The sequence below is a fragment of the Oculina patagonica genome, chromosome 1, assembly GCF_052425735.1.
Source record: "Oculina patagonica isolate OP01 chromosome 1, crgOcupat, whole genome shotgun sequence".
In the NCBI taxonomy this organism is placed as follows: Eukaryota; Metazoa; Cnidaria; class Anthozoa; order Scleractinia; family Oculinidae; genus Oculina; species Oculina patagonica.
In genome coordinates, this window is record NC_135758.1 from 7,820,001 (window position 1) to 7,845,453 (window position 25,453).

General features: G+C 40.3%; 2 protein-coding genes and 1 pseudogene across 2 annotated transcripts in view; 1 reads left to right on the forward strand and 2 right to left on the reverse strand.

The window, feature by feature from the left end:
• The window catches only part of LOC144655236 (fasciclin-2-like), a 43,206-nt gene extending 18,125 nt beyond the window's left edge, over positions 1-25,081 (reverse strand). Inside the window, exons 1-4 of the mRNA XM_078515462.1 lie at positions 24,966-25,081; positions 8,903-9,112; positions 5,358-5,516; positions 4,275-4,586 (exon numbers count right to left, since the gene is read on the reverse strand). Of these exons, the coding sequence (XP_078371588.1) occupies positions 4,275-4,586; positions 5,358-5,516; positions 8,903-9,112; positions 24,966-25,032 (748 nt within the window). The 5' untranslated portion in view covers positions 25,033-25,081. The remainder of the gene's footprint in view (positions 1-4,274; positions 4,587-5,357; positions 5,517-8,902; positions 9,113-24,965) is intronic.
• LOC144636365 (uncharacterized) lies at positions 1,034-2,423 on the forward strand (annotated as a pseudogene).
• Positions 10,281-13,150, reverse strand: LOC144648290 (uncharacterized). Its single transcript, XM_078507903.1, has one exon. It carries the CDS (start codon positions 12,959-12,961, stop codon positions 11,963-11,965), a length of 999 nt encoding a protein of 332 aa, XP_078364029.1. The 5' UTR covers positions 12,962-13,150; the 3' UTR covers positions 10,281-11,962.
• Positions 25,082-25,453: the final 372 nt, after the last annotated feature.

Genomic DNA, 25,453 nt, shown 5'->3' on the forward strand with positions numbered 1-25,453 from the left:
GTTGATCACGAGTGACAAAACCTGTTTCTCTCTGGCGTATTCGCTTTTACCGCAAGGATCTTTGAAAAAGGGAGAAATAAAGCTGATCAATTGCAATCTGTCCAAACTTCAAACTTACCAATACAAGAAACAAAAGTTTGGCTACTCTTAAATTTCCATTCCACGTTCAAAGGAAATCCTTTGGCGCTACACTCCAGTATCACGCCCTCTCCTGTCTCCTTTACGATTTCCTTCTCGCCTTTATGTTCAAACCACGGTGCAACTAGAATCAAAAACGCAATAAAATGACAACACATAAAATGATACACAATAATACGCTCTTTGTATATCTTTGTCACATTCCCTTGCCTACAATATAATGGAAGCCCCAAATGGAAAGAGCTTGGTGAAACTCGTCAGTTTGCCACTTTTAAGGCCATTTATTATCGGTTAAATTTTGAGATTTTATGGAGGTTTGAAAGCCGGTTTAACAACAATGATACTTTATTTAACCACGCGACACCTAGGAGCGCAAGCGCTCAGCGCAAGCGCTCGTTAAAATGTGTGCGTGAACGCAAAATTGTATAAAAGAAAAAAAAAGTTATATAATTATCTATGAAAATATGTATTATATAATAGGCGGCTAAAAAGAGTTAAAAATATTAAAACCTAAAATATTTACCTAGTAATCGTTTAAAAGTTAAAAGATCATTAGCATCCCTTACAAATGGTGATATTGAGTTCCAGATCCCGAGGCGTTTGAAAAAAAAATTTAAAGGATTTGCCATACACGGTCGTCTTAAGTTTTCAAACCTTGAAACCGTGCCATAAACAATTACATTTACACGTCAATGCAATGGTCTCAAAATTAGCAATCGTACTATTACCATCACCATCTTTCTATTTCTGGCATCCATTTGGTACCAAGACCATAAACATTCCATACATTCTCGAAAAGATTAGCCCGAGAGTAGATCATATTGCAATTCATGTCATTGTAAGTATTATAATTAGCACACACATAGTGCTGTCTGACAAATTATACGGTCTATATATGGTTTTTAAGGAGTACTTAAAAACGATACGAATAGAAGCAACACCTCCTGGATTCAAAATGGTTGATCATTCTCGTGTCGGCCGCACTGGTGGTGGAACAGCGCTAATAATCAGAGACTCTCTGCATGTGAAGAAAGTTGATGCTGGCGAGAAAGCGTCATTTGAATACTCGGAATGGATTGTGGATTGCGGATCTAGTAAACTTAGAATCATGATTATTTATCGGGCACCATATTCTTCAGAACATCCAATTACAACAGGCAAATTCTTTGAAGAATTCACTTCATATCTGGAATCAATAATTATGTCATCTGAGCCATTATTAATCACTGGCGACTTTAATATTCATGTCGACGTTTTTGGTGACGCTGATCGTGCACGATTGTTAGAGTTGTTGGAGTCTATGGGTTTACAACAGCACGTTGATAAACCGACCCACGTGTCAGGCCATACACTGGATCTTGTGATTACAAGGGACGTGGACGAGCTAATATCAACCGCTCCTGTCGTGGATTATCTCTTCTCCGACCACATCACTGTGATCTGTGATCTTATAATTAAGAAACCATCGTTGACTGTCAAAGAGATATCCTATCGCAAAATTAAAGGTATTGACATTGAATTGTTTTCACATGATGTGCGGTCTTCGGCTCTTATTGTCCTTATTCAAGACAGTCCTGATAATCTTGATGATCTAGTAAATCTGTACAACACAACACTATCCGAGATACTGGATTGTCACGCACCACTGGTGACAAAGACCATCAAAGTCAGACCTCTGGTACCATGGTATGATGATGATATCAAGGATGCTAGGAGAGACCGACGGAGGGCTGAACGCAGATGGCGCCAGGAATTCGTCTGATTTAACTTATTTCAAAGCAAAAAAGAACTATGCTACTTATCTTATGAATGTGGCACGGAAAAGATTTTACACCGACTTCATTAATGAAAACAGCTCAAATCAACGAGATCTCTTCAATGCCACTAGAAAATTGTTGAAGCAGGAGAATGAAGTTTTGTTTCCGCCTCTCAAAGATAAGCTGCAACTGGCAAATGAGATGGGTGACTTTTTTGTTAAAAAGATCTGTGATATTCACTCAAAGTTGGATAAAATGACGGAAGTCTTACCTAGCAACGACTCTGATTCTCTTACTAACCCTAGTATGACTGCTGCTGTTACCATGGAAACATTTTCGCAACTAACAGAATGTAATGTACGTGATCTAGTTCTCAGTTCTGCGAAGAAAACGTGCATGCTTGATTTCATCCCAACGCCTCTTGTTGTAAACTGTTTGGATGTTTTACTTCCGGTCCTTACAAAGATCATCAATACATCTATTATGACTGGTCAATTTGCTGACGGATGGAAGTGTGCACACTGGTGAATCCAATCTTAAAAAAGGCTGGCCTTGACTTGTTGTACAAGAATTAAAGACCCATTAGTAATCTTCAGTATGTTTCTAAGTTAACAGAAAGGGCTGTATACAATCAGACTCATGGACACATGCTTCAGAACCACATCTACCCAGTTTTACAGTCATCATATCGTGCAGGCCATAGTACTGAAACTGCTTTGTTGAAGGTTATGAATGACATCATGCTTGGTATGAACTCAAAATGTGTCACGCTCCTTGTATTGTTAGATCTTAGTGCAGCGTTTGACACTGTTAATCACGAGATACTCATCAATCGGTTGCAAAACAAAGTCGGCTTACAGGGAACAGTCCTGAACTGGTTCAAATCATATCTGTCCAACAGAAGTCAGCAGATATACATCAGTGGTACACTTTCTAAATGCTTCAACTTGGACTGCGGGGTACCTCAGGGCTCTTGTTTAGGACCTCTTCTATTCATTATCTACTCATCTCAGTTGTTTGACGTTATAGAAAAACACCTACCATGCGTCCATTGCTTTGCAGACGACACTCAACTTTATTTATGCTTTAAACCGGATAGCCAAGTCAGTCAAGATGTTGCAATGAGGGCCATGGAAAGTTGTATTGCAGATATTCGAAGTTGGATGATTAGTGATAGACTTCTACTAAATGATGACAAAACCGAGATGTTATTAATTGGAACTCAGTATCAGCTAAATAAGTTAGCTTGCGACGGCTGTTTACACGTAGGTGATAATGACATAAGGTCTGTCGCCTGTGCTAGAAATTTGGGAGTCTGGTTTGATGAAAAAATGTCCATGTCTACACATATCAGCAAGGCATGCAGTAGTGCGTTCTTTCATTTACATAATATAAGGAGAATTAAGAAATATCTATCTGTTGATAGTCTACGTACACTTGTTCATGCTTTTATTACCTCTCGACTGGATTATTGTAATAGCTTAATGTATGGACTGCCAACTCTTCAAATTTCCAAACTGCAGCGTGTTCAAAATGCCGCTGCAAGACTAATTATGGATATACCAAAGTACTCACATATAACTCCAGTCCTCTACGAGCTTCATTGGCTTCCCGTTGCTCATCGAATTAAGTTTAAGATTTTAATTCTTACCTTTAAATCAATTTATGGTCTTGCGCCATCTTATCTTAGTGATTTGGTGAAAGTTAAGCAAACGAGCTCATACTCGTTACGCTCAAATAGTAGCCTATTATTAGAAGTTCCACGGGAGACAATGCGCCCAACACTTGGCGGCAGGTCCTTCACTTCATCTGCACCGGCTTTATGGAACAGTTTGCCGGCCGACCTGCGTATCATTACGACACTTGGTGTTTTTAAAAGTAAACTTAAGACATTTTTATTTAGATCAGCTTTTTAATGTATCTTTTTAAATTTTTACTGTATTTTACCTTTAGGTTTTAGTAGTTTTATGTATATGTATACTTTTTATTGTTTTTAATGAAATTATTGTAAATCGCTTTTGATCAGCACATGTAAAAAGCGCTATATAAATTATTAAATCATTCAAAATCATTCAGTACTTCCAGGAGAGAAGTGCAACTCCCTCCATCTCCGACACCAATACTTAACATTTTTAAATGGACCTCCTTTGCCCTTGGATTTTGCGGGTCCAGATTTTGCACACTGCCTTTCAACGACACAACATGATTAAACTATGAATTACTTTACAAGATAAGTTATATTTCTTATTTATTTGATAGTCACTGCTCAAGTGAATCTATGTGACACGCCAATCTTCTCTCCCGAGATAAGATTCGTATCTCGATACATGTACCATTCAGGATAGAACAAGTAATCTCAGAAGTATACTCTGCACTTACTATGAATCACAGTGTGATCTGACACATTGTATTCTTTAACATTTCGTAGCAGCACTTCCAGCAGACAGGTGTAATTTCCTCCATCTCTTAAGCTGACAGCTTTTATTTTTAGCGGACCAAGCATGTCCCTGGGGTCTTGGGGGTCAGGATTTCGCACACTTTCTAACCGCTCGCCATCTTTAAACCACGAAATCCTCTTCAGTGGGTTGGAAGCTTTATTTCCTATTTCAGTCAAGTTGCAGATGAGTGCGACGTCATCATCATGTTGCAAGACACTGATATCAGGGACAACGACTTTAGGAATTTCAGCTTCTAAAAAAACCGACAATAATATGCAAGCCAAAACGTTACTTACTTAAACACCAGTTAAGAATTTCTCGATGTTTGGTGACATCTTCAATGCATCTTCAAAAGTGTAGAAAGATGCATGTGAAAAGTTCGCAGAACGCAAAAGATGAACCAGTTGTTTCAGGCGCGGCCAAGGGCAACTCATAATAAGACATGCTGCATAAATCCATCCTCGGAGACCCAGGGGCAGTTAGTGGGGGCGACGGGCAGCTTATCGGGACAACGGGATTTTCGGGCGAAAGTTTACGGATGGCACAAATCGTGCTCTTAAGGCACTCAAAAACAAAATTATCTTGATTATCCATAATTGAATATTACTAAGCTTACCAAGGAAGTTTACACAGAATGCCATTGGGCCATATCGTTCATGGTTTATGCTTTTTCCATGGTCAACGTTTCTTCAATTAGATGTATCCATAACTCGATAAATGCGCACAGCTACATGTATGGCGTAGCTAGCTTAAAGATCAGTGTGCCTAGGCTTACAATTTTTTCAGCCCATTGGTAGTTTTAAATTATGCAATAGAAACAAAGTTAAGCTGAAGAACTTTCAAGAAGAAACAGAAAGCAATTTTTAACGCATCTTAGCACTATTTAAACTTCGCATTTACCCTTTTGCAATGACATCGCGGCTGTCACGGTTTGTTCGGTACAATCAAATACAATGCCAAGTGTTTAGGGTCAAAGGAATATTTCGCGGTTAAAAACTGATGTTGAATGGTTTACACAACTTACTTGTGATGACGCTAACACTAAAGCGATGCCTTGCTCTCTCGTTGACATCACCAACTGCAAATGCATGGCACTCATAACTTCCCAGTGCTCCATACAAGCTGTCGTCATCTAGTGTTACATTTCGGATGTGCATGGTAACAAATAGCATGGGTTTATTATCTGCAAATTGGATGTATGAGGGAGTTGATTAGATGTAAAAGATTTATGTCTGATAGGACATAAAATATTTATCATGCACTAATAATGCCACTATCAGAACTGTATCCTTCAGTGTAACAGTACTGAAAATATAGTGCATATTATGTATTACATGACATGTTTAGTATTGGACATGTGAAGTACTTTAAGTTTACTATTGTTAGCGGCTACTAATTTTAGCGATTTTTAGCGAGTTGGGCGAAAATCGCTAAATTATTACTCGCTAAAATTTGTCTGTTAAACTTAATTTTACTGAACATTTAGTTTCATCTGAGCTATATGTTCATTAAAAACTGGTTTACACGTTGTCACTAATTTCTTACAATTTTCGGAAAACTCGTTTAATTAAATAGTCGCTAAATCTTGCTCAGAATAAATCACTCAATTTAGTAGCCGCTGACAACATTAACCTTAAGATATTTTAACTGCACTGTATCAAATAGACTCTGCAATGGTCAATGGCGGATTGATTAGCCCGGGTTCAATCCTAATGCAAGGGTTGAATTGTAACAAAATTTCCAATATATGACATTATGCTCATAATTAAAAGTATTTCTAGTCTTATTCTGCAGCAAGCAAATTGTACCAGTGGGCTTGCAGCCTCCGGCTGCGAAGAAATAATCAAGAACAGATGTTTTAAATTGTGATGCTCTTTGTTTACATTTCATCTAATGGTTAACAACCAATGACATGCAATGAAGAGAACAAACAAAATGTTCTTGACTTTTCACTCACCAGAAAACAATTCTCAATTTGCCAATTTATGCTTTACATTTGTCTTCAGAAAACAATTCTGATTGTTCATTGTCCAAGGTAAGACAGTTGTTTTGAAGCACCCCAATTATCTAAACCGGTAGCAATCTTAAAATTTGCTCCACAGAGGAAAACTTGGAGATTTGGGAGTAATATAAGTGTTCAATCGAAGTGCAAGAGCATGGTATCCGACTGAATCGGGCCAAGTGCATATTTTTCAGCAAACCAATGTCACCGAATGTAAGTCATATCTGTGATTGCCCAATGACTATGGCAAGTTTGTTCCGGGTCTAGCCACGATTCTGCATCCACTTGAATTCATGACTTTTACAGAAGGATGCACCTTGGAATCGAAGAGGACAGAAGAATGTGAAAGGGCGTTTGTAAGAAGTAAGGAGCAGCTTCAAGGTTCACCGCTACTTGTCCATTATGATCTCAAAAAATCTCTTTGCCTGGCTTGTACATATGCGTCAGCTTATGGCATTGGTGCCGTAATCTCCCATGTGATGGAGAATAGTGTAGAGGTCTGTAGAGAGGCCCATTGCATTTGCCTCCCGGTCTTTTCTGCTAGTGAACGGAACTACTCGCAGATTGAAAAAGAATCCGCTCTCAATTGTATTTGGGGTAAAAAAGTTCCATTCTTATCTGTATGGGCGACAGTTAATGGTGATTACAGATCATAAGCCCCTGGTCACCATATTAGTACCCAAGACGAATGTTCCCACACTGACATCCGCGAGAATGCAGCGATGGGCCCTGATTTTGGCAGCTTACCAGCATGAAATTAGATATCGGAAATCAGCAGAACATGCCAATACCGAGCTATGTCGAGACTGGTGAGGCGTTTGTGATCAGTTATGTAGATGAACTGCTTATTACTGCTAGAGACTTGGCTTCTGCCACAAGAAAAGATCCAGTTCTAGCTCGTGTGTATGATATGACCTTGCATGGGTGGCCCCAAGCCATTGAGGATCACTTGTTACAGCTCTATTTTTCCGACGCAGAGAGGAACTTTCTGTGGATCAAGGCTGCTTGCTGTGGGGGTTGAGAGTTTGAGAGTTCCCGGAAGGTATCCGGATCGCCTCTTAGATGAATTGCATCAGGAGCATCATGGGATCTGCCGTATAAAGTCATTAGCAAGAGGGTATCTTTGGTGGCCCGGATTAGATGCAGACATTGCTCAGAGGGTCAGTGGTTGGAAAGTCTGTGCGTCAGTCGGCAAGTCTCCATCAAAGGCACCCTAACACCCATGGAAATGGCCTGTCAAATATCTGGGAGACAATTCACATTGCTTTTTCCTAGGAGGACAAGTCGACTTCTCTTATTGTGGTTGACGCCTATTCCAAATGTTTGAAAGTGATTCCCATGACAACCACGACCAGTCTGAAAATCATTGAGGTTTTGCGCTCGTCGTTTGCTCGTTATGGTCTGCCCGAAGAAGTAGTCTCCGACAATAGGCCTCAGCTTGCTTCAGAAGAGTTTTCTCAGTTCATGAAACAGAATGGTGTCAAGTTGACCCGCGTACCACTGTACCACCCATCATCGAATGGAGCTATTGAGCGTTCAGTGCAGAAACTAAAGTGGTCCTGGCTAAGCAAGTGCTGGATATTAAAACAAGTAAACTCAGTCAGGAGCACCGGCTGGCTAACGTCCTTATCATGTACCGCAGTATGCCACATACTGTCACTGGACAGTCACCAGCTCAGCTTTTCTGAGGACGAAAGATCAGAAATTGCTTCACACTACTTAAGCCAATCCTGAACAAAGCTGCGAAAGAACAGATTGGTGAAACAGAAGCAACACCATGATGAAGGAGCAGTAAAGGCTCGAGTTTTTAAAGTAAATGAGGCGGTTCTAGTTCGTAACTGGCGACAGGGAGTTGAAAGGTGGGTTCCTGGACGAATCATTCAAGTGAAAGGTCAGCGTACATACCTAGTCCATTGTGGGAACCAAGTGCGATGTGTTCATGTTGACCATCTGAAGTCCACTGCATGTGAACCGTCCGGTCCTGTGGCTGACATGAGTGCACCATTGGAGGAACTGCCTCCCATGGATGAGTCAGTGTTTCGTGGACCAATGACAAGTGGCTCTACCATTGTCTTGGAGTCTCCCATTAGTGCTTCCACACCGCACTGTGTTGCTGTGAGCGCTGGTACCGAGAAGGTGAAGGACTGTTCAGTGCCCAAAGGAGGAACAGGCTAGATATATAGCACCGTGGAACAAATCCAGAGGAGTCCACCACTCCAAGTTCGCCAGGGTTAGTTTGTCAGCGACCGAGGTATCCTCAGCGGGAAAGGAGACCACCCACCTTATTTTGTGATCTTTGAATTGAATTTTGAGACATTTGTGAACTTTGACTTTTAATTTGCGTACTCTAGACGTTTCTGTCATTTCGTTCCAGTTAACAATCCCTCTTGTTGGAGAGGAATGTAATATACTTAGGTCCAGGCCCTCTCTTCGTAAGGCCATATGTCGAGCATGCGCAATTTGGTTAAAAACCTGAGCACATGGTTGCCATGTTATGAACAACTTTATTTGGTTTCGAGCCCCGAATATCACAGTAACGATATAAATGAACCTGAAATGATATTTACCCCATAAAATTTCTGTTCGGCTGTTAAAGTGGAGCTTGTCATTTGGCTTGAGTTCTTTGTAGTTATTAAACTCATCTCTTCTCATGAACAGGATTTTCTCAGGAGTTTTGACTCCACTTGCATCAAAAGCAACACATGTCACCTGTGCTGAAGTGAACTCAAGTGGATAGATATTTTCTGGAAAGGGCTCCACAATTCCAAAACGGGACCCTGAAAAATGAAGATGAAGAAAATGCACTTATTATCCATCTTCAGGTTGTATAACTTTGGCCTTTATTTCGTAGCTTCAAATGTACCTTAAAATGGTGAAAGTTTAAATTCTGTAAAAAAAATTTAGAATTTTGTCAAAATCCAAAAACAGCCTCGGAAATTAACTTAAAACATTTTCTTCGTACGAATAATGACTAGCATTTGGTTTTATTTCGTTTTCTTTTCGAGGTGAGTTATACCGAAATGAGTTTTAGAAATGGCCTTTAAAACCCGTCTGATAGTATAAAATATGAATTGATTTATCTAGGTAAAAATAATGTTGAACATGACCTTTCTTCGGTGAAAGTGTGAAGAATTCCATTTTTGGAATCCAAAACACTTTAAGCCAATCTAGTTTAAGCATGCTGAACTGCAAATAAAAATCCGTACATTGATAAGCGCCGCGTGCCAATTTGGAAACTCGTTCACAGCGAGTACAGGAATCCGAATGTCTTTCAAATATTCGTTAACTGCGTTAGGAGTAAAATTAAACGAATCACCGTCGTTGCAAGATGCTCTAAAGGCCGCGCATTCTGACCGAATTTCTGAAGTCATTTTTTTCTTGACAAGTTCCCTCCGTAGATTACGCGCTTCAGTGCGGCTGCCTCATTTTCCATTCTTACGCTCTCTTCCTGGGAGGTGGGACTCCCATATGGAGAGTGCCACCTTATTTTACATGCTCTTCGGAAACTTTGAAAAGAAACCTTAAAAGAGACCAATCTGGGCGTGTCTCAAGCTTTTTTTTTATCACTAAAAGAGACCAAAATACTAAAAGTATAAAATTATATTTGTGACCCTCCAAGGGATTTTGATCACTTTGGTATTGACACGCACACGACACGTTCGCGCGCTTATAACTCGACACGCTTAACGTGTCAAAAAACGTAATAAAGTTGACCCGTTCACGCTATTTTTCGTTTTTGTTTTTCTCTTGAATAGGGTGTCATTTTTCGGGCTTGGGCTTTAAAAAGGGTATTAATTTTCGCTTTCTTCATCCTTAAATAGGGTCAGGGTTTAAAAAGCCTTGGCGGCACACCCCTATTCGAAAATGGAAAAGCTTTGTTTTCTTGACACGTTTCGAGAAGGTTTTGTTGCTTGACACGTTACGAAGAGGGAATTATGTTCTTGACTTACAGTGCTGCGCGCCGAACCGTGAACACCTAACAAAGTTTCGTACAAGTTTTTGACAAGTTTGATGAGTCGTCTCTGTCGACCAATCAGCGAACGGGTTTGAAAAAGCGCGGGATTTCATTGAGTCTATCGAAGTGTAAAGTTTCGACAGGCGCGGACGGAAAAAGAAGGAGCATTTATATTGAACTTGAAGATATGAATGCTTATCAAAACAATGTTTGTAAGTATTTCACAGTTCGTGGAATTTATTTTTCTGTATTTCGTATCGTGTTCTGCCGCGTGCGAGTTTATTGCTTCTTTTTAATTTTGCGCTTCTTATACAGCTGATGTGCAGCTACGAGTGAACGCGTATGGTGGAATATTCGATAATGGTAGAGTTTTACCAAACATGTACAGGGAAAGAATATTAGATCTCTATGACGAAGGATGGGGCCAGCGACAAATCTCGCGAGAACTTCGCAAGAGTGTGAGTTACGTCAATAAAGTAGTGAGCCGTTACAATGAAGCAAACACATCCCTTCGTCCAGCTAAAAGTCACAATGAAAGCCGAAAGATCGATCAAGATGCTTTAGATTATATAGAAGTCCAGAAACTGATGAAGCCAAGCATTTATGGCCGAGAACTTCAAGAACGGCTTTTGCTAGATGGCGTTGTCAATCCCGCGGACATCCCAAGCGTTTCGCAGATAAACAAAGTTGTTCGCGAAAAATTGATTATGACAAGGAAAAAGATCAGTGTTATTCCTGTTGAATCTGCGACGCCACATAATTTACAACGCATTGATGAATATCTGACCGAAATATCAAACATAAACGCAACAAACCTGCACTTTTTTGATGAATCAAGTGTGATCAAAACGACTGGGAACAGGATATATGGAAGTGCTACATTAGGCCAAGCTGCGTTCGAGATGCAGCGCTACGCATCAAATGCCAATTACACGCTTAATCTTCTCCATTCTTTCCTTGGTGTTGACTATTACAACATCGTAGATGGTCCCTCAAACGGAATGGAGCTTCTGCAGTTTTTTGATGAAGCACTACAACTCGAACGCGGAGATGGAAGCGCTGTTTTGGAGCGCGGTGACTGCGTAGTTATGGATAATTGCGGTTTCCACCATGGACACCACATCGAGCCTGTCTTGAGAAATATGCTAACTGATTGTGGAGTGCGACTCATTTACCAACCTCCCTATTCTCCACAATTCAATACGTGTGAGCTGTGCTTTCATCAGATAAAGGCATTTCTGCGAAGGCACCAGATGTTGGCAATGAACGAGACTAAAGTGGCGATAGCTGATGCGGTTCTAAACATTTCCCCAGCAAACTCATTCGCTCACTTTAAACACTGCGGCTATTTCTAGCCTTTTCATTACTAATATACTTGTATAATAACAAGTGAACATGTTTAATAAATATGAACCGGATACTATCTCGATCTTGTCAATGAAATTACATAAGAACTCAAGAATATTTATACTGTTCGATTTGTTTACATATTAAAAGACAGAGTATTGAATTCTTCCAAATATTTTCCAACATACTGAGGATAATGTCAATAAACGTTTTCTAAAAGGAACTACAAACAGCTCAAACTATATCCGAAAGCGTTCGGGCGTGCGAAAATAAATAAAACACAAGTTCATTCAATTCAACTTCAGTTCATTGCCGCGCGCCTTGTTTACACTAGGTTTGGCTTATAAATGTCCACGTTAGATTTCTCATACTGTTCGATTATTTTCGGTAAACGCCAATCCTCACTTTCATCCCAGTCAGGGACCTTTTTGAGTGCTCTCTGTAGAATAAGAAGATCACGATCCACAATATTTCTGTTACCAGTGCTGTACTTGAACATGTTCTGGGCTTTCAAGCGCGGTCTCATTACCGCGAAGAATGAGAATTTACGTCTTTCACGCGCGGCTGTGAATTTCTTGAAATTGGATTCCTCCTCGATAAACTTAGTTTCAAGAGTTTTGATTTCACGTTGAAGACCGGTGACCTTTTGCTTTTCTTCTGGGTGCTTGTCCTTTATTTTGCACCGATTGATATCGTTGCATGGAAGTCCAGAGCATGTTGTTTTAGTGTGCCCGCCTTGGTGACAATTGTTGCAAACTCGACCTCTTATCTCTCCAAGAGAGCGGAATTCTTTTTGTCTCTCATTCAGTTTCGCTAGTTCATCCTTTGCACTTGTTATTTGCACTCTAAGCATTTGAAGATTATCCTCGATTTCTTGTTGTTGGGTGTCCAAAGGGCTTTGCTTGAGAGATTTTGATGCCGCACTCTCTGGGGTAAACAACAACTGTTTAGGCTCCAAGGACGCACCGCTATTTTGATCCATATCGGGTTCCGATTCGGCTCGCTCCGTACGTCTACACTTTTTAGGCATTGGCGAATCAACCTCATTTGCTACGAGATAAATTTTCCTGTAGTCTTGATCCTTTACGGTTTTTGAGCTTCTCAGCATCTCCTGAAATGCGAAGCCATCAGAGCCGCAAAGATTGATAAAGTCTCCATCTTCGTCTCGGAACCGTATTCTAATATTTGAGGTTGGCAGGTGAGCTAAAGGCGAGCAGTGCCGCTTGACTTCAGATAAGAGTTTTTCCAAGGTGATATCGTACAGGAGAAAAGTGCTAAACCGCTTGTCGTCTCCGTATTCTACTTTGATCTGATAAGTCGCCATCTCGGAATAGAACTCGCGGGAAAGGTGCAAAACACTTTCAAAACCGCATGAGTCAGCGACTTCGCCTTCCTACGTATCCCGCCTTCTGATTGGCTCGGCGACCGGACAACTCATCAAACTTGTCAAAAACCTGTCAAAAACTTGTACGAAACTTTGTTAGGTGTTCACGGTTCGACGCGCAGCACTGTAATGCACTTCATGTGTTTAGTTTTCAACATAACTGAATGTCTAAAAACATTATTTCTGAAATGCGGGTAGAAGCGATCAGTCGGATAGATTTGCCCTGGGTGCGGATTTAAGTTTATCTTTAGAACTTGATATTGTTGAGGCCTCAAATGTAATAAATGTCCCTAAATGTAATAAAGGTCCTAAGTGTAATAACTTTTGGTCCTAAATGTAATAAAGGTCCTAAGTGTAATAACTTTTGGTCCTAAATGTAATAAACTGGTCTGTAGTGTATTAAAGGTTCCATCTTAAGAAATCATGCTCGGTGCTTTTCTATGTATTATATTCAGTTTGAAACCTGTTTTATGTTTACTTGCTTCATTTTCTTTCCAGTACTGTAAGATGCTATTTCGATTTTGTCATGAAGCAAGCAACTAAATCACGTGACAACGTTCATCCACGCGATCGATCACTTGACACTAGAGCACAATTCTTGAGTTCTTGAGTACAATTTTTTACCTGATTTTTTAGGAAGTTTTCGATTGTTTGAACCGTCGTGCTTTATGATAACTTTTTTTAACTCGAATTTTAAAAAGGCTATTGAAGCAACAAATATGATACTTTTATTTTTCGTGCAAACGTACTAGACTTTTGTTTTCTTTTAAACCGCTCTGACGCTTTCAAGTTCAATTTAATTAAACTACGGTTTTACTGGCGGCACAGGTCTACAAGAATTCTACATTAACAAGCACACGACGTCAGGCTTAAGAAACCAAATTTTTCTAAACACGTCCCTGTTATGTTAACTTTCTGTAGATTGGATTTTGGTTTGAGGTTAAAACAGTTAACGTGATAGTCTTCAGCTTCTTTCCAAACAAGTTTAATTTAATTTTTTGCGGTTTTAAGTTGGTGCCACAGAGTCTACAGGAATACTTCCGCAGGAAGAAACATGCAACGTTTGTAAGTGTCTCAGCATATAAAGTAGACTCATCTGCGCATGCATTTAGCATAAAGTGTTTTGTTCCACAAGGAGAGCATATTGCTTTCTGAAACAGATATATACCTGCCTCGTACCCAGACGCCTCTCTCTTGTTTGGGGAAATGGGCGCTTTCTTTCTCCTTTGCGTGGTCCCTCGCACTTCGCGCTCGTCACCAGTCACTCGCGTTTAGCGCTCGCCTTGTGTTATTGCAGCGGGAATCGAGTGCGAAGCGCCTGAGGAGGAGGCTGGATATATACCTTTGTGCGCTTTATATAAAAAGTAATGTAGGTAAACTTCCCGTTTTACCAAGGACAGACGATCAGGACCCCCCCCCCCCCTTACTCAGGAAAAATTAATAATTATTGATATTAATAAATAAATTAATTAATTAATTGACTATTGAAAGTTTACACCTTTAGCCTTAGGGCGTAAGGAGCTTAGCGTTTTAGCGGGCTACAAGCCCAAACAACCATCACAATTGTTCATTCTGCACTATTGAGGATTTTGAGTAAACTACTTCTGTTGTTACCTACATGTGTATAAGCGTCTGCTGCCGTTGGCCCATGTCCAATAAGACATGCAAAATAAAATAGATTTTGGCACATTCTTTAAGGCAAGCGGTAACTGTTTGTTAAAGTACATCATAATCTGGATCCCTAAGATACATTTTTAACTCCTTGCTTTAATAAAGAGAAGCACCGTGCATGATTTCATGTTTAGCCGAACCTTAATAACACTGAAGACCTTTATTTTATTTAGGGCCGAAAGTTGTTACACTTAGGACCTTTATTACATTTAGGACCAAAAGTTATTACACTTAGGACCTTTATTACATTTAGGACCAAAAGTTATTACACTTAGGACCTTTATTACATTTAGGACCAAAAGTTATTACACTTAGGACCTTTATTACATTTAGGGACATTTATTACATTTGAGGCTTCAACAATATCCAATACAATTTCAATCATAATGATAATGTAATGGCAGTCGCTCAAAACTCGATCATCGAAATTCGAGGATTTCGAGTTTTGATTCTCAAGTCGAGTCTTGAGTCGCTTGAAGTAAATTTCTCAAGCGGGCCACACTCTCAGTGTTGTACACAGTCGTGTTATAGGTGAACAAAAAGTTCGAAATAGTTCCAAACAGTCGAAAGTGCATGAATTAAGGGCAAATCGAACGGCGACGTGTTGCAGCGACGTGTCGCCTAGTGTGACATGGTACATTCTTGCGACAAACCAGTCGCTGCGACAAAATTTTGTCGCTGCGATGTGTCGCACGAATTCAAACCAGAATTCGTGCGACACATCGCAGCGACAAAATGAACGATAGCAGCATTGTCGCAGCGTGTGTACACGTCTGCGACAAATCGCTGCGACAAGTTGCTGCGACAAGTTATAAATTTACGTAGAGCGTCATGTATTTTCGCCGTATTGAATTGGAAAACTAGTTCACATTCCTACCCTTCCAAATTCGCTGTTTGTGCTCCGAACAAACACCTTGTCGCAGCGACTTTTTTTTAAGCAGTACACACGGGCGACTCGTCGTAGCGACCTGTCGCATATTATTGTTGTCAACAATAATAACAATCTAACAATAACATAACATAAGCAATAGTTCTCACTATAAAGCTGCCTCCGCCGTTTTATAATTTGTTTTGCAGCAATAATCTATGATTGGTGGAGTCTTTTTGTCGCCTTTAAAATTAGGCTTCTTTTGTACTGTGTTATGTGCGTCAAGACATTGTTTGGTCTGTTTGTTGCGGAATTTCTTGTTGTGTGACACCATTGCGTCCGAAAAATATTCACAAGTTAAATTACCTAGCGCGCGGAAATAACACCAAGCGGAAATAACACATAACACATTATTCGTGGTGACAACACGTAAGATTCAAAAAGACTAAAAATTCCAAACTATGGCACATTCAAAGATTCAAAAAAACAATTTTTGATCCTTATTCAAACCACTTTTTGGATCAAATAATCTGACAGTTTGTTAGCGAAACGAATTACCTTGTATTACATGACAAAGTTCATGCTTTTGTCTATTAGTGGTTGTAAGATGTATACGACACAGGCAACTCCCGAAAGCAAACCACCTTAACGCTCGAAGCAGCTCTTGGAACACACGTAGCCAAGAACATGAAACCGATTGCTCGAAATCTTTCGACGTATTACTAACAACTGCTTCAAATATCACTAACACAACCAAAGCAGAGAAACCGCTCGAACAAATCTGCAAACACGCGTGAGCCAAAAATCGGAGTAATCAACGTGTGACATATGCCAAAACACGCCTTTGTTATTGTAACGTCATAATACCTATAACTCCTTCGGGAATCTTCTGATTATACGTCATCATTAAGCTTTGCGGTAAAACGTCATCATTACCCTACATTCCTTGCGACCTTTTTCGAACAAATCGAGATTTTTTCTGGTACTAGTTGTACCTATCGGTAAGTGCCAACGAGCGAAATACTCATGTTTGTTTATAAGAACAGATATTGAATGGTTTTTGATAGAACTATATTTGAAATGACCACTGTTATGGTAAATTGTATTTTAGGTAATATGCGAAAAAAGTGTTCATAAATGACACAGGCTTGATAGCCTGCGTAGCAGGCGCCGTAGTTTCCAGCGCGCGTATTCTCGCGATCGCGCACTCTTTTAAACACACTAAAAAACGTACACAGATGTCTGCTACGCTAACTTGAACAATCAAGGATTATTTGGGGACAAAATTTTTATTCAAGTAAACATTACATTTGCCGTTAGAAGCAAAAAACTTTTGACTTTCTTGTGTGTATTCGCATGCAGTAATTTTAGTGAGCGTCGCTTTGAATTGATGTTATTCCTACGCGGAGCGAAAATGCGTGCCAAATAAAATATAAACGGTATTTGATTTGGAATAAATCATCGGTCAAAAATTACTATAAACACAATCAACACTAAAAGGAAGCATTTACCCAACTTCAGCATTCTCATAAGTCAAGAAAACTCTATTTGAATAAACAGTCCGCTTTTGATTTTCATGTCTCTCTTCGATCGTAAATCAAAGGACTCCAAAGTCGAAAGATTATTTCATCGCTTTGAAGACCTTGATGTTCATTTTTTCGGTGGTCGAATTTTCTGTAGGGTATTCTCTTTCCATTTTTAGTTCCCTAAGTGTGTATTTATCGGTAAAGGGATGAATGACCACATTGAAAATTTTAACAGCGAGCCGCGTGGACGCCATTTTGGTCATTTGCTCTCTAGCAATGAGTGAGAGACTGGGAACCAGTTAGGAAGAACAATACAACCCAAATATGGGGTTTACTTACACCCAAATATGGTAAAAAAAAAAGTCCCTTACGCAGAACATAAGATTTTCTCTGCCTATACACTCATACGCACACGGCTCTATGATTCTGCCGCCTCGACAGCCTCACCTCTTGGCTCGGCTGTCTCGTTGGCAATAAATACAGTATATTTTGACTGTAAGTACATTCTCTATATATACGCGCAATCTACAATGAATGCCTCCTCGGGCTTTCGCCTTTGGGCGAAAGCCCTGCGGGGGCAATAAACTTTATTTTAACTCGAATAACTCACGCGTACGTTAGTTTGTGCCATGATTTATAACGCAAATATTAAACTTATTGTTTACTCTGTCATTTTGTTTTCTCTTGAAAAGGCACTTACATCTGATAGAAGAATCTAAATCGGATACTTGAGTCAGGCAGTGTATTTCACTACGCTGGAGTTGTTCAAAAGGTAACACGTTTATTTCAAGTTATACGCGCTGGCGCGACACTAGTTATTTACAGAGGTCACGGCGGCTTCACGGATTCACGATTTACGTGCGTCTGAAATTGGCATTGAAAACGTGCACTAGCACTTGCAATGGGGACATTCTTTGCTGAGAAGCGTACTACGGAAGTCCCGGACTAATACTTCTCTCTTCGCTCGTTAAACGTATAGCCGGGAATTTAACGCAAAACTTCGCTCACCAGGTGGGGCATTTGACCATCGAAGAAACAAGAGTCGGCGGTCACATGCTAAAGCATTTCGTCACCCGTTCATTCACTGCGACTACGATTGTTCACGGTACTCGTGCTATATTCCACGATTCCACCTCGGTTTTTGTTATGGTATCCTTTTTGCCGTCATCGAAAAACATTCAACTATGGATTTGTTGTCAGAAGACAAATTTCTTCTCGGTATCAATTACCCCTCTGGTACTCTCTCGACGATCGCGGTTTCGCCGCACTTTGTCACCACAAATAAATGGCACGCAATGCATGCAGAAGCGATGACGTTTTACAAAGGGTTTTAAATATTTTTAGGAAATTTGTCAAAAATTAACGTAAATTAAAGTTCAGTGGAACACCGCTTTAGGGCACCTGCTTAACACGAAGAGTTTTGTTTGTCCATACATTTTCTCTTACATTAATTTAATAACGGACAACAGACACTTTCTACTGTGACCCAAGTGAAACGCTCTCCTACAAAGTTTACCTTGCTTTACGGATACTTTTCGGTCACTGCTTATATTATCTTTGCACCATACATTTTTCCATTTGTATTGATTTTGTCCTTTTTGCACCTCGTTAGAAAAATGAAAACTTTCTTCAAGCTATGCGTTTAATTCTAGTTGCGTTACCTTATAGCGTGACATCTAAGGGACGGACCATTAGAAAAGTGATGGGGGGGGGTGGGGAAAAAACCAAAAAAAAATTCATGCAAGCCAAAATGGTAAGAAAAAAAAATCGTGCAAAGGGGAAGGCAAAGAAAAAAAATTCGTGCAGAAGGAAAGGTTCTAATAAGCTCTGAAAATACCTGTTATCATTTAACACTTGATGAGATCAATTATTCGACGAAATATATGGTGGAGAACGCTGAAAATAACATTTCCGAGCATAAGAAATTTCAACATTTTCTGGAGGAGCATGCCCCCAGACCCCCCTAGATAGATTCTGATCATAAAATTCGTTTAGCTCGTCTCTCTCCAGCCTGCGTAGATTGCTTACTAGTTAACTCATTTCTCAAACAGATGAATGGTACAGTGGTTGTAGTTTCTGTTGTCAATTCCTGTCAAATATGTTTTCTGCAGTAATTAGTACTGAATTTCTATTACGTTTTGTTTTAGTTTTTGCATATGTTTATGTCTAAGTTTTCCCACGGACTTTACATAGAAATATGTGAAAAACACAAATCTGTTATACGAAGTGAGAAATTCATCCTGCTTTGGTGTGTTAAGAACCGAAAGAAGATGTACATAGAATCACAGTGTCCATTATGGATATAGGACACAGGGTGGTGTATGATTGAGATCGCACTTTAAAAGCTGATGTCAATTCAAAAACCTCTAATCCATTACAGACAATCAAAAAGACTTTTTCCTTATTAACTATTTTTTGTAGAAAGGGGTGAATCATGTTTATTTCCAACCTTCGATCAGGGCTTGGTAAGTCAATTTTGAGCTAGAAGGAAGGGGTGGGTCACATATTTTTCTTTTCCAATTGCACCGCCCCTTGACCCCCTCACCCCTCCCCCCCTCTCAGTACTTATTGACAGTCCCTAACGGATGAAATCAATGAACAACAGCATTTTTAAAATATTTTAACTATTAAGCAGTAGCAAGTAGCAATACATGGCATTTGTCTGAAAAAAAAAAAAAAAACATTTGTCTAAAAAAAATTCGAGCAGAGGGTTTCACCCGAAAAAAAAATTCCTGCACAAGAAATGGACAGAAAAAAAAATTCGTGCAAGCCGAAAATTCCCCACCCCCCCTATCACTTTTCTAATGGTCCGTCCCTAATCTACGATACACGATACCTTTCGCGAACGACCGGATATGCAAGGTCAAGTTCTGTCTCTGATCGGGCCACACAGACCCATTGTATGATTTCGGGCGACTGCGTAGCGTATATAAACAGTGATTTTATATGCTGATTTTAAATGGTGAACATGGCGACAGATAAAAGAAATATGTTCCATACGTTTCGGGGTTTCTGTCTCTTCTTCGGTGGAGAAAAATCAGGAGTAACTGCAGAATACCCCGCCACATCGAGCCCTTTACTGAAAAGCGGTGGCTACGCGGTACGCGGTACGCAGTGAGAAATAAATACAAGACTGGAAGTTATCTTTTTCGCTGGCTACGCGGTACGCGGTACGCAGTGAGAAATAAATACAAGACTGGAAGTTTTCTTTTTCGCTGGCTACGCGGTACGCTACGCAGTGAGTAATAAATGCAAGACTGGAAGTTATCTTTTTCGCTGGCTACGCGGTACGCGGTACGCAGTCTTTAATGAATGCAAGAGTTTAAGTTGTCTTTTCAATTTATTCCACAGAAGAAGGGGCAGTAACCCCGAAACAAAAGCAACATATTTCTTCTATCTGGCGCATTATTCTCGTTTACACAGGTCAGTTGTACATATGTCTGTTTACTGAATCTAATAGAATTTGTCAAATATAATTTGTCTCTTTCGTTCATATCTTTTATTAGTCCTTTTTAACTTCCCAGGAGTATTTTGCTTTGTGTTTTTCGCGGCGATTTCTTGTTGTGCTAAACTTAATCTTTGTTCTCCCTGTAGTTCCCAGTCCTATTCGGTTGTTCGAACGAGAACGACAGAACCGATCCAAGGGCTCCGGCATAAAGCTTGACTACGTCATCGCTTAAAAAAATAACAGTAAAAGTGAGTCCGCTATGCGAACATGTGTGGACTTTCATTTGAATAAAAGTTGACATTATGAATTAATCAATGAGTTACTGTAGCATTCAACAACTTCAAGTTTCGATCGAATCGAGTAATTAGAGATACAAGACGAAAAAACAAAGAACTTATCAATCAATTTATTTTTTACAAGACTGTTGGAAGAACAAAGTGTACTATTACTTGTCTTATGTACTGCGCTTCAAGAAACACACGTTACCATTGCCGCTTGGGATGTCACGCAATGTGAAGGAGCGTCGTGTGACCCTTTGTCACATCGTTCACGACAAGTGCCTTTTTTTCATGCAAATAAAAACCTAGAATCCTCCAAGAACAGCAGTTATTAGACCAAAAGCCTTTCCTTACCGCTAGCAAGATAGGATACTAGCTTGCGTAGAAAGGTGGAGAAATACATTTTTCTGTTTACGAAATATTCACTTGGAGTCGGTGTTTTGAGAGGCGGCGAAGGACGTTATTTGAACCGACAATTAAATTATTTTGTCGCACGGTTTGGATATATGCATATTCTACGGTTCGATGTTATTTTTATTCTTTTCATGACAATGTTTTAGTTCAGTTCTGAATTCGACATCGGTCTTTTGTTAAATATACTACTTGAGAGAAATGGAGCGAGTGAATTATATCCCGGAGTTCAAGACAAGTAAAACAACATGATCAGCGAACCCCGGGGGGGGGGGGTACTCCCTATAATGGCCTATACGGGGAGGCTCCGCCCGAAAGGGGTACCTTTTTCAGGCTTCAGGTATATAAAAGGGTAGGGATTTCACGCGTTTAAGTATATGAAAGGGTATGGAAATATGTCATTTGGCTATTTAAAAGGGCCTTTAATTAATATATTTTAAACATACGCAATTCATGGCTGTATTATTTTAATTTATTAAGCGCTACATAAAAATGACAAGAAAACGTCCTATTTTAAGTCCACGCCATGTCTCTTAGGTATATGAAAGGGGTACCTTTTTTCAGTTAAAGGTATACGAAAGGGGTACAATTTCTGTCAAAAATGGTATATAAAAGGGTAAGGGGTTAGAACTTGGGGCGGAGCCTCCCCGTACAAAACTTTTTGGAGTACCCCCCCCGGGCAGCGAACTTGTTTTGATGGAACTCGTTGTGCATTCATTGTATGTGGCAAAGCTGAAATAAATAAATAACCAGACATTTGATTCGTTTTAATATGCGAATCAAAAATGCTCAAGCCGCACAGAAAAACAAACACTGCGGAAAGTGAGTCAAAAGTGTGAAAAAAAAAAACGTGACCTACGACCGCAGTTGTTCAGCTCATTAGATATGCAGATTTCAGCCGTCGCGATTGTTATTCAGGGACGGCGGAGCCGGGGGGGCTGGGGGGCTTTAGCCCCCCCCCCCCACTTTTTCCGAAAAAAAAAAGAGACTTATTAAGAGAAGAGTCTTTTAAGCCCCCCCACTTAAAGTCACTAGTCAGCCCCCCCACCTGGAAAACTGCTCCGCCGTCCCTGTGTAAATATTTCACTTTTCATCTACGCCACCGCTGCCTTTGAAGTTGTTCCTTGATGTATATTTTCCAGCCACCACACGCTTTTCGAAAGATGTGTCAAAAAAGGCTTCTAGATTCAAGAATAAAGTGCGACTTACTCGATACTGATCGAATTTCTGGGTTTAATGCCTTGGCTGCCCATCTCACCGTAACTTCGGATTCTCCGATCACTGTCGAAAACTTCCGAAAGCACTAACCCGAGTTATCACGGAAAGTGACCCCCCAATCGGAAAAAACTGCATCACAACAATGTGTAGACTTTAAAGTCCACACAAAAAACCCTCTCGAACCCAGGGTAGGTATCAATAAGATATTTTCAAAACCCTTCGCAGATAACGAATTAGCAGAGCTAGAGAGAGCGATTACAAGCTACACAGAGCGAAAGTAAACATCGATGTTTTCGTCATTTTGTTGTAGTTTAAAATCATTTTGCCTTTAAAGAGGCCTTCCAAGGGGTAACAGTGACAAGCGACGCCCCGGGGAGGGGGGTACTCCCCCCATATAAGGTATATAGGTATGTGCCGCCCCAAAGGGTATGGTTTTTGAGCCGTTTTGGTCTGAAAACGGGTATAGATTTTGAAAATTTTGGTCTGAAATTGGGTGTGGTTACCTGGAGAACGTTCACGAAAGCTTATAAACTTATTTTTCTTCCCAGCAACCGGAGCGAGTAACTGGTGAGACAAAGAGAAATAGATAAGATATATCATTTCAGCTAAATTTTACCTATTCATCCTTGTTACGTTCAGCGTTCAGCGTTCACTTCAAGGTCAGGTCTGAAAACGGGTATGGATTTTTGAGTCCAGGTCTGAAAACGGGTGTGAAAAATGAAATTTTTTGGTCTGAAATTGGGTCTGGATTTGAAGATGCGGGCGACACACCCCCATCAAAAATTTCAAGGAGTACCCCCCCCCCCCCCCGGGCGACGCAGCCCCGAGTCTTGGCGACAGCGGAATTTCTAAACAGCGACAAGCGACATGATTGCGGCATTGAAATGCGACAGCAACACAATAAACGCTAAAAAATGACAGCGACATGATTGGAAGTTGTGCATTTATCAATAATAGCTAGAAAATGGTGAGTAAATATACCCTAAATATAGCATGGAAGTGAGTGCACGAAATGGCATTTCGGAGAGCTTAGATTTTAAAAATTGCCCCCACACAGGTTCGCTGCTCTTGATAAATTTGTACTAGCCTGATTAAAGTGCGGCTAAGGCCCTCTGATCCTATGACAAAACAGTTTCTCGTGAAAAGAGAACTCAGCGATGTTTGAGCCGATGACACAAACTGCCAACTGAGATGCGGCAAAAAATCGAACTTAAAATAAAACAGTAAGCCAATCATAACCATCCTTCCGTTATTTAAGAGGCTGCAAAAGCTAACAGGGAAAACTTGAAGCATCGGTGTCAACACTGCGATAAAACGACAGCGACATTTACAGCCGTTGGTTACTAGGCGACAACGGTCCTCAGAAGCATGCGACATTGCGACACGGCTACCCCGCCTTGGAAGGCCTCTTTAAAATATGAAAAGTGTTAGGAAATAGACGCTCTGTGAAGCCCCAACTAGTGGGGCATTTGACCGCCTAAACTGCCAACATAGCGGGGAATTTGACCAAAATTTTAGCTTCTAATTTTTGATTTTCTTTCGTTTTTATTATCTTTCATATTGGTCTAAATCTACTCCAGTTCACCTAAAATCCTTATGGTTTCCACTCTTAGTCTCTCCACCGCTTTTTGTTTGTAAGATACGTACAAAACCCGCAGAATAACTTTTTAAATCGCTCGCATCGAAATTCAAAACAAAAACAAAATACTTTCAAGGGGTTTAAAAAAGATACTCAGTTAAAATTAGCTGTCGAAAATAAAGGAAAATTGTTGAGAGTCGACAATTCCGCCAAAGCTTTAAGGTCTCCGCACACTTGGGGACATGTTGCAGCAACATTTAGTAGCGACAAAATCATGTGTTGTTCACACTGAGGGGACATGTAGCAGGGACGATTTTGCGGAAGTTTTGTTCCTGCGACATGTTGCACGGATTTCAACTCGTTGGACTGCGTGCAACATGCTGCAGGGACAAAATGTTGCAAGAATTCGTGTTGCACGCGCCAAAAATCATCAGCACACACGAGGGGACATGTTGCTGCGACATGCCCCCGCTACATTTTCTTGCGTGTGTACACATTGAGATTTTGTCGCTGCTACATGTCCCCGCTACACGTCCCTGCTAAATGTCCTCTCTTTGTGAACAACACATAGTTTGGTCGCTCCTTCATGTCGCTGCGACATGTCCCTGCGTCTTGACCCCATGCATGCGGAAACCTTAAATCGTTCTCGGATGCTGGTGGTGCAACAACGCAAATTTTACCTTCTTTTTAGAAAAAAATATCATTACCATTATTGAGAGCTAATTGTGAACTGAGGCGTTGTTTAGGCTAACTCGCGCGCACGTCCGTAGATCGATCTGCAGCCTGCATTTGTCGCCCATCGACGCCGTCCTCAATTATACACAAGTTTCGTTTGATCTGTCATCAAGCCCGGGCATCAAGCCACTAAAGACTAGCCTGCGTAGCAGGCGTCTGTGTAGTTTTTAGCGCGCGTTTTTAGCGAAAAGACAATCTTCAGAATCTTACCTGAGTTGGCCTCGATTATCACAGAAAACAGCGAGAAGAAAACACAACAGAAGAAAAATTTTGGCATGATCGATGATCCTCGACGCGAGCAGAGTCAGACATTTGTGTTAATGAGATCAGACCTTTTTAGCTTGATACGTCATACATTAATCACGTGGTCTGAAATGGGTAAACAAACAAAGCAGTTTTGTGGATTTCGATATGGAGTATTTATACTCCCGTGTGTATAACTGCTTTACTATCTCTACTAACGAAGATATATCTTTCCATAGTTTTCCCAGCGATAAAAAACTCGTCAAGGTTGGAAAAATTTAATCGCTAAAATACGATTCCAACTACGCTTTGTCTACGATTTACGGCAACATTATTGATGAACTTGAAACATTCATTTACTCAAGCTTGTTACATTGTCGCTTTAATGTATGAATTTCAAGAATTAGAAGTGACCCTAAAAACGATTTCAAGGTACAAGCTTATACCAAAGTTTG

Coding starts and splice junctions, on each gene's coding strand:
- LOC144648290 (XM_078507903.1), bottom strand. CDS start 12,961: ATGGCGACTTATCAGATCAAAGTAGAATACGGAGACGACAAGCGGTTT.